At 40.8% G+C, this 16,609-nt stretch overlaps 1 protein-coding gene across 1 annotated transcript; it reads right to left on the reverse strand.

The window, feature by feature from the left end:
• Positions 1-535: 535 nt before the first annotated feature.
• meis3 (myeloid ecotropic viral integration site 3) lies at positions 536-14,823 on the reverse strand. Its single transcript, XM_037776135.1, has 13 exons — positions 14,450-14,823; positions 14,083-14,165; positions 8,430-8,569; positions 7,937-8,111; positions 7,788-7,838; positions 7,637-7,687; positions 6,006-6,155; positions 5,725-5,833; positions 5,378-5,520; positions 3,871-3,947; positions 3,009-3,067; positions 2,830-2,916; positions 536-1,729 (listed from the first exon to the last, which is right to left on the reverse strand). The coding sequence occupies exons 2-13, from the start codon at positions 14,092-14,094 to the stop codon at positions 1,530-1,532; spliced, it is 1,254 nt and encodes a 417-aa protein (XP_037632063.1). The 5' UTR covers positions 14,095-14,165; positions 14,450-14,823; the 3' UTR covers positions 536-1,529.
• Between the last annotated feature and the right edge of the window lie 1,786 nt (positions 14,824-16,609).

Genomic DNA, 16,609 nt, shown 5'->3' on the forward strand with positions numbered 1-16,609 from the left:
TAGTGCTTTATCTTTTGCGTAAACAGGAAATAACAAGCTACCACAGTTGCTAATATTTAATACTTTTATTCACAAGATCTTCCTGGAACTGTCTCACCAAAATCTGCAAGTTTTCCTTTTTTTTTTGTTGCATTTTTATCAGTTTTTATCAACTGCACGCTCAATACTCAAGTAAATGTACGCATGGTGCTGACTTCTTTGAACACAATTAATTTAGTTACTGAAAACCTATTTAAAACTATGCTATAAGATAATCCTTTAGTAGTCCCACAGTGGGGGAAATTCTAGTATTACAAAAGCAAATTAAAGAAACTGAAGGAGAAAAGCTCAATGGTGAGCATGAGCTGCTATAAAAGCTGCCACTCATTATGACTAAAAGTTTAGTACAAAATGAGACACATTGACTGACGTGCTGCTGTCAGAAACTTAAAATCCATCACCTGCTGCAGCAATAATCTGTCCGGTACTGTAGGTAGAATCAGACGACACACACACACAAACAGATGACCAGCGACGCGTCTTACAAAAAAAACATTTTAATACTTTAACTGTATTTATCATCATCATCATTCAGAAATGTGTCAGCAGTCCGAGCCGAGTGGAGAGGGAGCCGAATGTTTAAAGAGTCCTTTGGCTGCAGCTCCCCCTCACACACCGCCGTGACACACACAACATGTACTAGAAATGCTTACAGAAAACTGTGTGTGTGTGTGTGTGTGTGTGTGTGTGTGTAAATGGCTTTCAGTGTAGCGTGTGCTGCTAATGTGTAGTGTGTATGTTGTGTGTGTTTTGCAGGAAGGATCCTAAGGTAACGGACACCTGTTGGCGTCTTAAGGAGGTCAGTGGTACGAGAGCGAGGCAGACTGGAAGTCATTCATAGTGTTTAGCTTCATGCTGAGGAAGAGCACTAATATTTCAACAAGCTCACGTGAAGCTGCATCCGCCTGGAGTGGCACACATAAATATAAAAATAGAATAAGAAAACAAATCAGCTTTGTGTGAAGGTGTGTGTGTACAGTAAGTGTGTTTCTTTGTGCAGGAAGACGGGGAGTAGTGACGAAGGCGTGTTCACAGCAGGGTCAAGTCCCATCCAGTAACGTCCATGAAGTCCCAATCTGATCGACCGTCTTCCTGTGGTTCAGCAGGCATGATGGGGAGTGTAGTTTAAAGCATAATGTGTCTCACCCACAGGACACAGTGGAGACATTTGGAGAGGAGGAAGCACTTCTACTCTGGAAGAGGTATGGCTTAAACCTGTGGGTCCAGACTGTGTGTGTTAATGTTTATGTCTACGTGTGTGTGTGTATGTGTGTACTGTGTGTGTAATGTGAGTGAGTGGAACAGCTACATTGAGGTCAGTGTCTCTCAGTGGGGAATGTAAACTTTCGGAGCAATGTGTCTTTTTTTCTTTAAATAGTGTTCAGTATGCGTCATTACACATACACACACACACACATACATATCTCACCTCACACACACACATTCATACTGTAATTTTGCCACACACACACTCCGACTCCCCCCCACAACTAGTGTGCGTGTATGTCCAGTCCCTGGGCGAGGAGCGGCTCTGCGGGGTGTACGTGTGGCGGCGGGTGGAGCAGCATGGCGGGGTGGGGGTGAGGGCCCGGGTACGGGTGGAGGGAGGGTCCCGGGTGGGGGGGGTAGCCGGGTTGGGACAGTAGAGCGCCGGGGTAGTCGCCCTGCAGAGAAGACATCCCCTGGAGACCTGGATGGGAGACACAGAGGACACGTTTACATTTCCATTGTTGTCAACTATTTAATAATCGCACTCTATTTTGATAATCGATTGATCGATTTGAATTTCTTAACTAAACAAAAGTCAAAATGCTCTGATTCCAGTTATTATTATTACTATTAGAGTGAGTTTGCATGGAAATCTGGTAAATTATATCAGAAATTCTACAAGAAACACTGAAAAGTGACGTTTCTTTTTGGCTCGAAAATGGTGAAATGTAACTGCAAAAATATTAATACAACATAACTGCAAAAAATTGTGAGCTTGTATCAGTTGTACTCTGATAGTAGAGCTGCAACGATTAATCGATTAGTTGTCAACTATTAAATTAATCGCCAACTATTTTGATAATCGATTAATCGTTTTTTTAAGAAAAATAAGTTTAAATTCTCTGATTGCAGCTTCTTAAATGTGAATATTTTCTGGTTTCTTTACTCCTCTGTGACAGTAAACTGAATAATTTTGAGCTGTGGACAAAACAAGACATTTGTCATGTTGGACTTTGGGAAACACTGATTGACATTTTTCACAATTTTCTGACATTTTATAGACCAAACAATTAATTGATTAATCAAAAAAATAACTGACAGATCAATCAACAGTGAAAATAATTGTTAGTTGCAGCCAACACGTTCTCATCCCAACTCGTCACATACCGACGCTTTGTCAGACTCCTCGGTAACAATAAACACATGCTTAATGTTGTGAATTAAACAAAACAAAACCACTTAGTTAGGTTTAGGAAAAAACAACATAGTTGGGCTTAAAACCTTCATGTTTGTACAGTGAAAATGTGACTTGACGTTGTGAACACAGCACACGAACAACGGATGAAAGCCTCGTGTTTGTTGGACCTATCCATCTCCCCTCACACCCACCCTATGTGTCTCTTTCGCTCTTTAAACTACGTCTCCAAAGCACTTTCTCTGAGCGTTTACTGTTTACGCAGAAGGGTTTACATTGTAGTTAATGGAACGCCCAGTGTGTTTCATACCGGCGTTTGACAAAGCCTCTGTATTTGATGCCCTGGGAGTGAGAACAGGATGGTATTTCCCTACAGACTTCTGTACCTGCTGTCCGGAGCCCGAGGTGGCCCTGTCCGTCGAGGCTGTAGCCCCCAAGAGCTGCTCCCTCTGGGCTGTAAGGACCACCCTGACCTGTGAGACAACACACACACCGTCACACACAAATATACACACAGAGTTGTTTACTGAGCGACCGACCATCTGACTGACTTATAAACACCGACCTGAGCGATTTGACTGGTCAATCATCGGCTGAACTATTCTCCTCCTGGCGTTGATGAACCTGCACACAGAGAGACATAAAAACAGAGAGAGAGATGGACGTGGCCGCCGTTAATGAAGAAAAAGGCTGACCGGGAGACTATTAACCTTTTCCATTTTACAACCACTTAACCCTTTCAGGGGGCAGAGTAAATCAACGTTAGGGCAGAACAGGTATCGATCGTTCTGTGATAATTGATTGATCGGGTCACTCTGTCTGTGTGTGTGCTGCAGCAGGGGAACAAATAAAAACATCTATGTTATCAGATTATAAAATCTATTGTTTAACATGTAACTCCATAATTTGGTTTTCTATGTGTTTCTGTATCAATATCTGAGGTACAGAGAGAAGTAATTGATCAGCTGCATGGAAATGTGCTGTGTATGTGGGTGAAGATATATGTGCGCCTGGGGAGTGAACAGGGTCAGTAAACCATCTGATTATTGGATATTGATTTGCTATTCTGTTTTATGAACATGGAGCAAGTGGATTTTACTGTGCTGCAGCTTCAGAAAAAAAGTGCTTAGCAGTGTGTTTCTTCATCTCTCTAATAAACTAGATTATAGTCTTCTCCAAAAGTCTTGTAAAGGTGCGACCTTTAATTTAACAGACATTTATTTGTGCAAAAAATGCACAATAAGGACTTATAAAATATAGATACTGCTCATTTCTGCACCACGCTGTCACACCGATATGTTATTGATGTGGCAACAGCCGTGCAGTTAAATTGAAAGTTGACGCTCTACATTTAAACACGACAGTTTAACTGATTATTGATACGCTGCAGGGCTAGAATTAGTGTATTGATTTGGGAGTGCACTGACCAGTTGTTGACCTGTAAGATGGTCAGTCCTGTGTCCTGGGCCAGCTGCTTCTTCTGCTCCTCAGACGGGTACGGGTGCTGGGAGAGGAAAGTGAAGCTTATTTTACAAACATGTTGGTAAATGCTTGTGGATCAACAAGAGAATAATCAGACATAATGTAACGTCAGCTTAAATCTACAACGAAACAATGCAAGTGAGAGAAATCTCAGTGTGAATACCGATGACCTTCCATCTGAATTCACATTTTCAACCTCAGCGTTAATCTCTCTCTGCTGTAATAATTGGAGTGAAGCAACATTTGACCTGCCTCATTTAGTAGCTAATTACCTCACCAACAATTACTCACTCCATTTCTATCACTTCCACAGTTATTCAACAGCGAGCATATTCTCATAATCACTTAATCCCCTGATTTTTCATTTCATCTAATTGACCTCCATTACACACTCGGCTCCCCTCTCTGTCTGTTCTTGTCAGCAACGTTTGCCTCTCGCTAAATCCTCTCTTTCAGTAATTAGTCTCTCTGACACCAGCTTTTCTTTCTTTGTTTCAGCTCTGCACGGTGGTGTAGTGGTCGTTGATGAGGTGGATGTAGGCCTACAAGGCAGCTACTGTATGTAGATAGATGAGTAGGATACCGAGGAGGAAGTAGGTATCCTCTCCTATTCACTCCAATGGCTTTTTGGCTGATAGGTGGGTATACTGTAAACCGCCAGAAAAAGAGGTGGGTATACCCCATATACCTGCGTATAGCCTCCTCTACACCACTGGCTCTGCAGAATGGTTTTAATTATTTTGCAAATTCAATGTTTCAAGTGTAATATCTAGGGCTGTAAAAGTTAACGCAATAATAACCCGTCAACTCAAATTCGTATAAACGCCACTAATTTCTTTAACGCATTAACGCAATCTATCTTTCGGAGGTTGAGTGAAGATACTGACATAATACTAGTAACCCTAAGGAATCCATTGGTACCAACCATGTCATGCTAGCTTGTCACAAAGGACGCCAAATAACGCTCCAAACTTGTGCTAAATTTTGGTGAGGAAAAACTGTCATGGCCATTTTCAAAGGGGTACCTTGACCTCTGACCTCCAGATATGTGATGAAAATGGGTTCTATGGGTACCCACGAGTCTCCTCTTTACAGACATGCCCACTTTATGATAATCACATGCAGTTTGGGGCAAGTCATAGTCAAGTCAGCACACTGACACACTGACAGCTGTTGTTGCATGTTATGATTTGATCATATCTTTTATGCTAAATGCAGTACCTGTGAGGGTTTCTGGACAATATTTGTCATTGTTTTGTGTTGTTAATTGATTTTGAATGATAAATATATACATACATTTGTATAAAGCAGCACGTTTGCCCACTCCCATGTTAATAAGAGCATTAAATACTTGACAAATCTCACTTTACGGTACATTTTGAACAGATTAAATATTTTATTACTAGGGCTATCGATTGACAGCCCATGTAATAATTTAAAGTCCTCTCTCACCGACAGGTGCTGGAAGAGCCACGCTCTCATGATGTTTGTTGCCACTTTGGGGAAGATGCCTCTCTTCTTGTTGTTCCTCCGGTCTCTGTCGGAGTCGTCGTCTCCTGTGCTGGGGGACCCCCCTCCTCCGTCCAGATCATCACCTGCAGGGACACACATATTATATATATATCTCAGGGACTGTTTCAGTGTCTGTCAGGTAGGGCGATTATTTTCATTGTCAATTAATTTGTCTATTATTTTCTCAATCGATCTCAACTTCAGACAGAATTTTTTTTTTTTTTTTACTAATATTTGATACAGTGCAGTGGTTTCTCTCCCTTACAGTATTTCGTGTGTGTGTGTACCTATGTCGCTACAGTTGTCTGCTAAGCTGTGTGACGGCAGACCACAGGTGCCCGGCGTTCCCAGCGGAGTAGTGGCACATTCATCCGGCTCCCGTAACCACGATGCATTCTGCAGGAAGAGAGGAGACAGAGAGGAGGTTGGAGGTTGGACGTGGAGGGATGGGAAGATGGAGGATTCCCAGCAGGTGAGAGAACACGGAGTCATGCAACACACATTGGTCACTATTCAGACATCCAGTGGATGCAGCTGGACTGTCTCTCCTCCAGTGTTACTGTCTCACCTGCTCCGACAGACTGGTGCAGGATCCAGTGAAGTCCTCCACGTCCGACTTGGAGCCGCCCTCCTTGTCGTCCATGATGAGGTCTGTGGGCATTTTGCCCTTCAGACAGGTGATGTAGCGGTGGCAGAAGTTATCGCACAGGTCATGCACCTTCAGAAACAGATTTACATCCATCAGTGCATACTGTTAACACCACTTCCTAGTCGGTGCCTAAAAAGTTCATACAGTAGGAGTGCTGTGAACATTGAACATTAAAGGAGAGGTTCACATTTTCACAACTTTCTCTTAAAACAATATACACATGTCCATATGTACATTGAAGCAGTCTGTAATCATTCCTGCGGTTCAAACTGGACATTAAAAGAAGAATTGTGAACATTTCCTTTAATAGAGAGGTTAAGCCCCTCCCCTTCCGGTGTCTCCCATGAGACCTTATCTCGGAAAAATATATGTATGGTAGTCCACGGCGAGAGACAAATAATTTTTTGATCCCGTTTGAATTGTGTCATGAATCACACATATGATGTTTGTCAATTTAAAAGATAATTTTGCAAATCAAGAAAGTCACAGTTTCTCGTAGTATCGTTTAGTTTTGTGTGAAACCGCTCAGTGAATTACATCTCTCGTCTCGCACAATATACGTCATCAACACTAGCTAACTAGCTAACGTAGTAGCTATGTTCCACGCACAAATGAACCGTTATCTTACCTGATGTGTTTTATCCAGCGACACCAGCAGGGAAGCGAAAGAACGAATAAGACCCATTGCTCAAGTGAGTACATCCCAGTATGAAACACAGGAATTGTAGTTTCAGAGAGAGACTACACGACTTTTGGGTGTATCGTCTTTCTAATTACGTGTTTTCATGATCTGATACTTCAACAGTTTTACAACAAACTGCCACTTTCTGGACTTGCGAAATTATCTTTTAAACTGACAAACATCATATGTGTGTTTTTGCGACACCCTCTCTCGCTGAAGCTACGATGTCTGTGTGTTTCCTACTGGGATGTACTCACACCAGCAACGGGTGTCGCTCCTTCTTTTGCTTCCTGGCTGATAAAAAGAGTCGCTGGATAAAAAACATAGATAAGTTAGCTTGCTAGCTAGTTTTGGTGACGTATATTGTGCGAGACAAGAAATGTAGCTCACTGAGCAGTTTCACAAAACTAAATGATACTTCGACAAACCTACGACAAACTGACACTTTCTTGACTTGCAAAATGATGTTTTAAATTGACAAACATCATATGTGTGATTCATGGCGTAATTCAAACAGGATCCAAAATTTTTTTGTCTCTCATTGTTGACTACCGTTCATATTTTTTTCCGAAATACGATCCCATGGTGGTCCAAAGTTTCCTTCCCAGATTTCCAAATTAAAATGCAAAGATTCCCTAAAAACCATCAGCGGTTTTGAAACTCTTGAACAAATGTGAAGTTATAATAATTCACATCGGATTAAATTTACTTTGTTAAGATTCAGAAAGACTTGTTTATTAATTTGATGACAAACAGCATATGGTTATAGAGCTGTTTAGCGATTTACATACAAGGCCTGGATGTCAAAAACAGTTAAAAAGTAAGATTCACCAAAAAGTGTCAAAATAAAAGCTTCTCTGCCACCAACCTTCTCTAACTCCAGTAAATGAAAGCGAAGAACCTGTATGGCCTGGATCATCTGTGGAGAAGAGAATATAGATTACTTATAAACACATATCCCACAATGCATTGTGAAAAAGCGTGTTCATATTCTTGTGTGATTTCAGAGCTCATCATACCAAGTTGTCGAGCTCAGGATTGGTAGAAAATATGGGCTCCTCAGATCGGATCTGCAAGAACAACAATATATACAAATAATAATAATAATTACAAATTTGCCTTTCATAGACGTCTGCTCTGTGATTGGCTCTCACGGGCTGTCACTCACCTGCTTGGCAAACGAGGCGATGTCGTCGTTGAAGGACTCAGAGGAGCAGACGTCGCTGTGATTGGTCATGCCGGGGAGGTGGGAGGTGGCTGAGAGGGAGGCGGAGTCTCGAGGGGAGCAGGTGGCGAGCTCGCACTTTTCAAACACTAAGGCCAGCAGTGGAAACAGTGGGTGACTGCACACACACACAACACACACAGAGACACACACAGACACACACAGAGACACACACACATACACAGTTAACATACTATACATAAACACAGTAACAGTTGACATATAGAGTACACACGATACATTCACAGAAGGTTAGAGGAAACTTTATAGCTCAGTATTTATGAAGCAGACAGCTGTTAACACATCACATGTATTTTCATATTCAGCACACAAATATAAACTGTATGTTAACTTGTTAGAAGTGTAAATATAATTTAAACAACTAACAGGCGACATAAATCATTTGTGTCCACAACGTCTAGGGTTTCATGCTCACCCATAGATCTGGTCTTTGTGGTGTTTGAGGGAGTCCGGGATGGCGGGTCCGTAGTGTGGGGGAGGAAGCGTTCTGACGTCGTCCCCGTACCCCCCCAACGACATGGCCTCCGACCCTGAGTAGTGCACCAGCTCTTCATACTGGAAACACAATTAGATGGAAAGACAGAAAACATGAGACACGTTCGACATCTGTGCCTGTCTGACATCAAATCTATTGTGATTTTATTAGCTGTCAGGCGGCTTCAGTGACTCGGCTTACTGGACTATAACACTCAGAGATCTGCTGCTGCTGGGCTTTTATATATCTGCAGCACTGTTTGTATTTAGTATTAGAACTTAGTGTTGTATGTGTTTGTGTGTGTGTATTAGAGCTGCAACTAACTATTATTTTCATTACTGCTTAATCTGACAATTATTTTCTTGATTAATCGATTGGTCTATAGCTCCAAAACCCACGTTGACATGTTCAATTTGCTTGTTTTGTCTGAATAACAGTCCAAAACCCCAAAATACTCAGTTCACTATCAAAGAAAACTAAGAAAACAAGCAAATATTCACACTCGAGAAGCTGGAACCAGTGAATCTTTGGCATTTTTGCTTTAAAAAAGACATAAACGATTATCAAAATTGTTGCTGATTAATTTTCTGTTGATCCAGAGATCAGTTAATCAACTAATTGCTTCAGCTCGAATGTGGGTACTACAGCTGCAACAATTAATCAATTAATCGATTAGTTGTCAACTATTGAATTAATCGCCAACTATTTTGGTAATCAGTTAATGGGTTTTTAGAAAAAAAGTCTAAATTCTCTGGTTCTTAAATGTGAATATTTTCTGTTTTCTTTACTCCTTCATGACAGTAAACTGAATATCTTTGAGTTGTGAACAAAACAAGACATTTGAGGACGTCATCTTGGGCTTTGGGAAACACTGATCGACATTTTTCACCATTTTCTGACATTTTATAGACCAAACAACTAATCGATTAATCGAAAAATTTAAATAATTGTTAGTTGCAGGCCTTGTTCTGTGTACTGTACAATCCAGCTGTGTGTGTGTCTGAATATCCCCCCAGTCCCTCATAAGGAAAACTCTCTTTGTTTTCTTAGTTCTTGGAAAGTCTGGTGTTTGGTGTTTAGAAGAAGAGGAGACGAGACAGGAGGGAGATGAGATCTGTGGAGAAACACGGCGAGCTGTAGCTGCTAATATCGTCTCCTCCCTCCTCGACTCAGACTAGACAGGAGCCGTGCTGAGACGTCCCTCACAACCCACTGTGACAGCCTCACTGGGGCACTGATCACACACCAACAAAGTGAGTGAGACACACATATGGCACGCCATCACACACACACACACGCACAGATACAGCATCTTGTACACATAGCATCATGAATATACATGTCTGACTCCCTGGTTTCCCCCCTCTCTCTCCCTCTCTCTCTCTGTCTCTGTGTTACTGAGCTCATTTGTGCTTCACTGCAGCTTTGTGTCTCTGAGGTGATGCTGCTCAGGTCAGCAGATCTGCTTCTGTTCTCTTTCTGCTGGATTAAAGGGACTCCAGTCACCGTCTCACAGGGGCCACAGGGATCACAGACAGACAGCACCTGCCGTAGGTGGCATGGACACCTTTCACTTGGGTGTTATTTCAACCAAACTATAAAAGTTATGATCTGCTTAGCCTAGTTGTGCTGCTATTCCCCAGATAGGCAGGCAGGCAGGCTACCACAAGAGGTTGAGATCTACTACAGAAGTGTGTGACTGCAGATAACAGCACTCTTTTTATATTTGTTCTTTCAGATTTGCAGTAATTAAAACTATATTTCCATTTATTTTGTATACTTTTTTAATACAGTCAGAACTCCAAATGACTCACAGACAGGATTTTGGTCCAAAAGTGTCCATTTTAAAATTATGTTTGTTGTTAAATATCTAAATTGTAAGTGGTGAGACAGCAGCAGTGAAACACAACATAAAAGCACTTATTCTTACATATTCCCTCTGGGAATTAAATAAAAGATAAATTAAATTATCCCTCTTCATGTGCATGCACTGTCCCCCCTCTGCAGGACCCTTGGAGGTCTCCGGACCACACTTTGGGCACCACTGTCCTAAACGGCTTATCAAATTGTTGTACTCCAGAGTCCCATATGGCCACAGGGATCACAGAAAGCACCTGCTCTGATCCTCTGAGGCTCTGAGGCCCTGGTCCGGGACACCTTCTAGTTTTTATGGAGACTGGCTATTAACACAATCACCGCTATCGGATTGCGCGTCTCTCTTTACGCGCGGCTCCTCTCGGGTTTCTGCGCGTCAAAGCGGATCAAAGCGCGCAAGTCGAGATGACAAATTCCAAGAATTTTCCCTCTTTTTAAAAAAAAAAAAAAAAAAGGTCACGGAGCTGGTAAACAGGCTTCAGATGGCAGGACAACAAGTTTTAATTGTGTTATTTAAACCAACGCAGACAAGTTATTACAGGCCCAACAGGCACATATGCAGTAATAACAGCATTAATCTTTGTAGAACTGGATTTATATTGGACTTAAACATTACATTAGTAAAAACTGAATTAATAAACCTTTACAATCAATATAGAAAGGCACGGGTCTATTTAACTATCTACATTTAATTGTATTATAATAACTATTATCTAAAACTAATGCTTCTTTTTTACATTAAAAACTATGTAGTCGAACTCATTCGTTTTTCTCAGTGCGTCGATTTAGGAAAAAGGAAAGTTAAAAGTAAATTTACTTTAAGTTTCGTAGTTTTTTTTCTGCACTTTAATAAACAAGATTGAGAACAACATAAAGTTGGAACGAAACGAGCGAAAGCTGCTATAAATACAAAGTATTTAAAACGCATTTATTAAAGCTGCCTGTATAGTTTAAAAACAAATAGTTTTGACTGCAAGTAGAAGTTTAGAAAATAAATGTTTCATCTTGCATTTAAAGCAGACTAAAACAAAACAAAACCACAGTGCCATAAAAATAAAACTTTTTAAACTCGCTCCAAACATGTTTCCAATTACGCATTAGACCAAACTCCATTTAGTTTTTTCTTCAAATTTATAAAGAATAAGAGAGATTTTAGTTTATCATGCAGCGTTATTACTGTGCAAAATAGAATAGTATAATATAAAGTTGAATGACTTAATGAAATATAACATCCATGCTTCTCCTTTTTAACATCCAGTAACCAGTTTTTAAAAACGTGTGACTGTAGAAATGACCAGTATATCCTCCTGGGAACCGAGTTAAAGTGTTGTGATTTCCTTCCTATTTAGGGTTAAAAAGAAAATCTTAACAATTTAGGCTTGTTAAACTTTATTTTTATTATCCACTGTAGTGGACTACAGGACTATTTCAGTGTGAAAAGACAAAGAAAATGACAGATTATGACTGTAGAGTGATATTAAACCAAGAATACATTCAAATTGATTAAAAAAAAGGTCAAAAGAGTAAGAGGATATGCATGTGGACAAAATGTCACAGAAGACACATGTCAATGACCAGTATATACCCAGAAAGTACATTTATATTATTTAACAAGCAGTAAAGCTACTTGATTCTTTATTTAAATTTTGTTTTTAAGCTGTTGTTGGTAGAGTTTGTTCTGTGTGTGTTGCAGCCTATTGACCTTTCCTCTGCTCTGTTTTCATACAGCAGTGATTTTCTATCTCCACACTGTACATCTCTAATTGCTCTTCTCTCCACTCAGAGCTTCTCCTGCTGTCCATCAGCCTGTTTCTCTCTTCCATCATCACCTCCATCACCATGCCTCTGAACCACTGTAGCAAATAAACTCACCTACTATGCAAAATAGTAGTTTTGGCTGCAGGTAGAAGTTTAGAAAATACATGTCTCTTCTTGCATTTAAAGCAGATAAAACAAAACCACGGTGAGTTAAACACTTTTTAAACTCGCTCCAAACATGTTTCCAATTACGCATTAGACCAAAACTCCATTTAGTTTTTCTTTAAATTTAACCATGAGAAAGATTTTAGTTTATCATGCAGCGTTATTACTGTGCAAAATAGAATATAAAGTTGAATGGCTCAGTGAAATATAACATGCATACTTCTCTTTTTTTAACATCCAGTAATCAGTTTTAAAAAACTTGTGGCTGTAGAATTGACCAGTATATACCCATATATATTATTATTTTTAAACAAACAGCACAAAACTACTTGATTCTTTATTTCAATTTGTTTTTAAGCTGTTGTTGGTAGAGTTGGTTCTGTGTGTGTTGCAGCCTACAGCCTATTGACCTTTCCTCTGCTCTGTTTTCATACAGCAATGATTTTCTATCTCCACACTGTACATCTCTAATTGCTCTTCTCTCCACTCAGAGCTTCTCCTGCATGCTGTCCATCAGCCTGTTTCTCCTCCATCATGCCTCTGATCCACTGTAGCAAATAAACTCACCTACTTTACAAGCTGAAGAGCTGCATCTCCATCTCCTCTGAATGACCTACACCACTCTAACCCTTATGTGTGCCATCATAACGCCTCACTGACATTGCACAATAAATCCATATTACTCTTAAGGGCAGGATGAGATATTAGATCAACAGTTCCTTGTAAAGCATTTTAAGAGATTCCAAGTTATACACTGTTAAGAATTTCCCAGTAAAATAACAGTAAATAACTGGCAGCAGGGTTGCCTTTATGTTACTGTAAAATTAACATTATAATACTGTCGCTGAAATTTATGTACTGTTAATGAAAAATACTGTTTTTTTATTATTTTCACAGTATTTTACAGTTAATTAACTGTTTGAAGATACATTGTATAGCTGTTTTTCACCTTTCTTTTACATTATCTTGAATAGAATGAATAGACTTAGCCGGTTACAGACATAGGAATAGTCACACTGAATACAATTAAAGGCACTTGTTAGGAAAAAGGCTATAATAGACTTGTTGACACTTTTCCCAAAATGTCTGTCTCTAGCTGGTTACAAGCACAGAATGCAAACCATAACAACATGTGAGTGAAGAACAATAAAGCTAATTCACTGATTTTACAATCATGTACAATGTACAAGCCTCACATGTGCAGATCAGGTCCCAGAATTAAAAAAAATACTGCATGAAACTGTTACTGATGATACTTTAGACAGTTGATCAGCAGTAAAGTGCTGTTTTTTAGGAATGCATTATAGTTCAGTTAAAGTAATTTAACAGGTTTTCTTTTGTATTAAAAGTAAAGCACTGTTTTTAGCAATAACAGGTTAATACTGTTGAAATCCTGCTGTAAATTAACAGCAATTTTTTACAGTGTAGGGATTATGACTCCTTAAAGTTGTTTTGCATGCAGCACCAGAAAAGCTCTTACAATTAGACATTTTTGGTGGTGTATGAAGAGAGAGCATTTCTTAATAGTTTTGCAGTACAAAAAGAAGGCACTGTTGTTTTCATACTAGTACAGTCCACTAGTCTGTTTCCAGTGGGCCTTGTGTTCAGTATGGCTGCTATACAACCAACCAGAGAGCCAGCAGAGCAAAGAGGATCCCCAACATATGGTCCCATTATGATGCTTTGTTTTTTCTAATTACCTCCTCTTCTCCCTGCATGGTTGATATATATTATCTGTTTTTCCCATCAGGTCTGAACCATTCCCATGCATTAAAGAAGAAACCAGCAGACCTACCCTCTTCTCCATGCGACTCGACAGCGAGTCCTACACCGGAGATGGTGATGCTCTGCTCGGTTAGTCCAGCTTCTTCTGTCACCCTGGAAACACAAGTAATTATTATTATTATAATAAACACTGAGGTTGTAAACATGATGCACACCAACAAAAACACGAGGCGGTGGTATAGAAAACAGAGCTCCCTTATATTACAACATTAGAGATTTTATTGATATTGATATCTTTGTATTGTGGATATGAGCTTAATGCTTTATAATACACTTAGAGGCAATAAACGCTATAATAAAAGCTTGCAGCCTATTAAATGCGATACTGGCTAAAGGTGTTGAGGCTCCAGTGCATGCATGGTGTAAAAATGTCCCACCGAGAGGTAAATATCCAGTCCTGTTCGGGTTGTGTCCGGTGTAGTCCAGAGAACCGGGTGAAAGTAGCGGTGTCCTGCAGCGCCTCGCCTCCGCCTAGTGCGCCTCTCGCTCCGGCTGCAGCCCGTCGGATGCTCGGTGTGTTGGTGGTTGGTGGTTGTTGGTGCTGCGGAGGAGAAAGCGTCCCTTTTCCCTTTTTGGCTCCTTGTGCTCGCTGTATGTCCGCGCAGCACCACGTACGGCAGACAGGCTGGTAAAATGTCACGGCTGCGAGTGAGCGATGGTGTTTTCTGTGTCAAGAGGAGAGGAGGAGGAGGAGGAGGAGTGGTGGTGATGGTGGTGGTGTGGAAGGAGGTTTCAGAGGGTCAAAACGCGACGGGGTCTCTTGGCCCTCCTCCCTTCCCTCCATCCCTCCTCCTCCCCTTCCTCCTTTACTCCTCCTCCTCCTCCTCCTCCTCCTTATCACACACACAAACAGCCACAGAAGAAGAAGACCCCCTCGATCGTTTTATCTCCTCGGAGCTGATATCATCCCTCCATCCTTTTCTCCTCTATCCCTGCTGCAGCTGCAAAATCTTTATCTAATTACAAATGCATTGGAAATATGCACATTTATCTTTTGTTATTATACTGTTTAACTTGCACCAATAAAACCAAAGCAAATTCCTAGTGTATACCTCTTACACCTGATTGTGATTCTGATTTAAACGCGCGTAATTGCGCATCTAAATGTTGGTTTACCTGCAGGAGAGTTCATTTTGCGTAAAAATAAAGAGTTTTAATGAAGTCTGCACCTCATACCTGGTTCATAAATAAGCTTGAAGCCTGCTGGATGACAAGAACTTTACTGGCTGGTAATAGTTTCCTCCTTTACTCCTCCTCCTCCTCCTTATCACACACACACAGCCACAGAAGAAGAAGAAGACCCCCTTGATCGTTTTATCTCCTCCGAGCTGATATCACTCCTCCATCATCCCTCCATCCTTTCTCCCCTATCCCTGCTGCATGTAGCATTTTCAATAGAGTCTATTGAGCTCTGAACAATCAATTAATGTGATAAGAGCAGATATTTAATCCATTACGCACACGTGTCTGCAGCTTGGAAATCTTCTACTTCAACTTCTACCGGTCCACAATAGAAAGCATCTTAACTGGATGCATATACTGGTATGGTTTGGCAACATTACATCATATGACCACAAACTCCTGATGAGGACAGTGAAAACAGCATCTAAAAGTATTGGATCACCACAGATTACCACAGTTACAGGACATTTACACCACTCGCTGCAGGAAGAAAGCACTTTGTACCATGCAGGACACAAGTCATCCAGCACACTGTACTTTTAAATGCATATGACAAATAAACCTGAAACTTGAAACTTGAAACTATTTCTATATTTATTTCTTTAAAAAAAAAAACTGGCAGTGAATTTGCCTCAAAATCTGGATCTAATCACAAATGCATTGGAAATATGCACTTTTAAACGCGCGTAATTGTGCATCTAAATGTTGATTTACCTGCAGGAGAGTTCATTTTAAGAGCTGCTGCGTAAAAATAAAGAGTTTTAATGAAGTTTGCTTCTCATACCTGGTTCATAAATAAGCTTGAAGCGTGCTGGATGACAAGAAGTTTACTGGCTGGTAATAGGTTTCAAAGTGTTTTATTGTTTTTTGTCAATCAGTTGTGAGTCAGCCCTTTTGACGCAGAACCAAATGGCCCTCTTTTTTGTGGATTGGGAGAAAACAAAGCGTGAGAAAGTTTCATTTTAACCAAAAAAACCTTTTCACGTGTTGGTGGAATAGCTAACCTCTCCGTCTTGTGTTGTAAATGTCACCTAAGTAACATAATAATTATTCAAAACTTGGCTCTTTCTCCGGTCCCCGCTGCGAGGAGCCAACAGGCGGCTGCACTTCAATCAGCAGCGGCTTGGTGAGGAACAGCAGGCCGGGCAGGGGGCTCCATGGGCGGCGTGGAGGTTGACCGTGCACCGGCCCTCTACAGCCAGGGCCAGGGGGCTTTCAACTCCGCAGGGTGCTGCTGTCCTGCAGAGGTGATCACAGAAATCAACCCCCTCCTACACTGAGCCGGTAATACAGCCATGACGCTGCTTCAATGGGCTGGAAAAGACCATCCAAGGCTTGTTTTCACTTTGTTAACA

Source organism: Sebastes umbrosus, chromosome 7 (genome assembly GCF_015220745.1).
Source record: "Sebastes umbrosus isolate fSebUmb1 chromosome 7, fSebUmb1.pri, whole genome shotgun sequence".
Classification (NCBI taxonomy): Eukaryota; Metazoa; Chordata; class Actinopteri; order Perciformes; family Sebastidae; genus Sebastes; species Sebastes umbrosus.

Coding starts and splice junctions, on each gene's coding strand:
- meis3 (XM_037776135.1), bottom strand. Junction 7,839..7,936: donor TCGCCTCGTTTGCCAAGCAG/GTGAGTGACAGC, acceptor TTGTTCTTGCAG/ATCCGATCTGAGGAGCCCAT. Junction 6,156..7,636: donor ATTTACTGGAGTTAGAGAAG/GTTGGTGGCAGA, acceptor CTGTTTCTGAAG/GTGCATGACCTGTGCGATAA.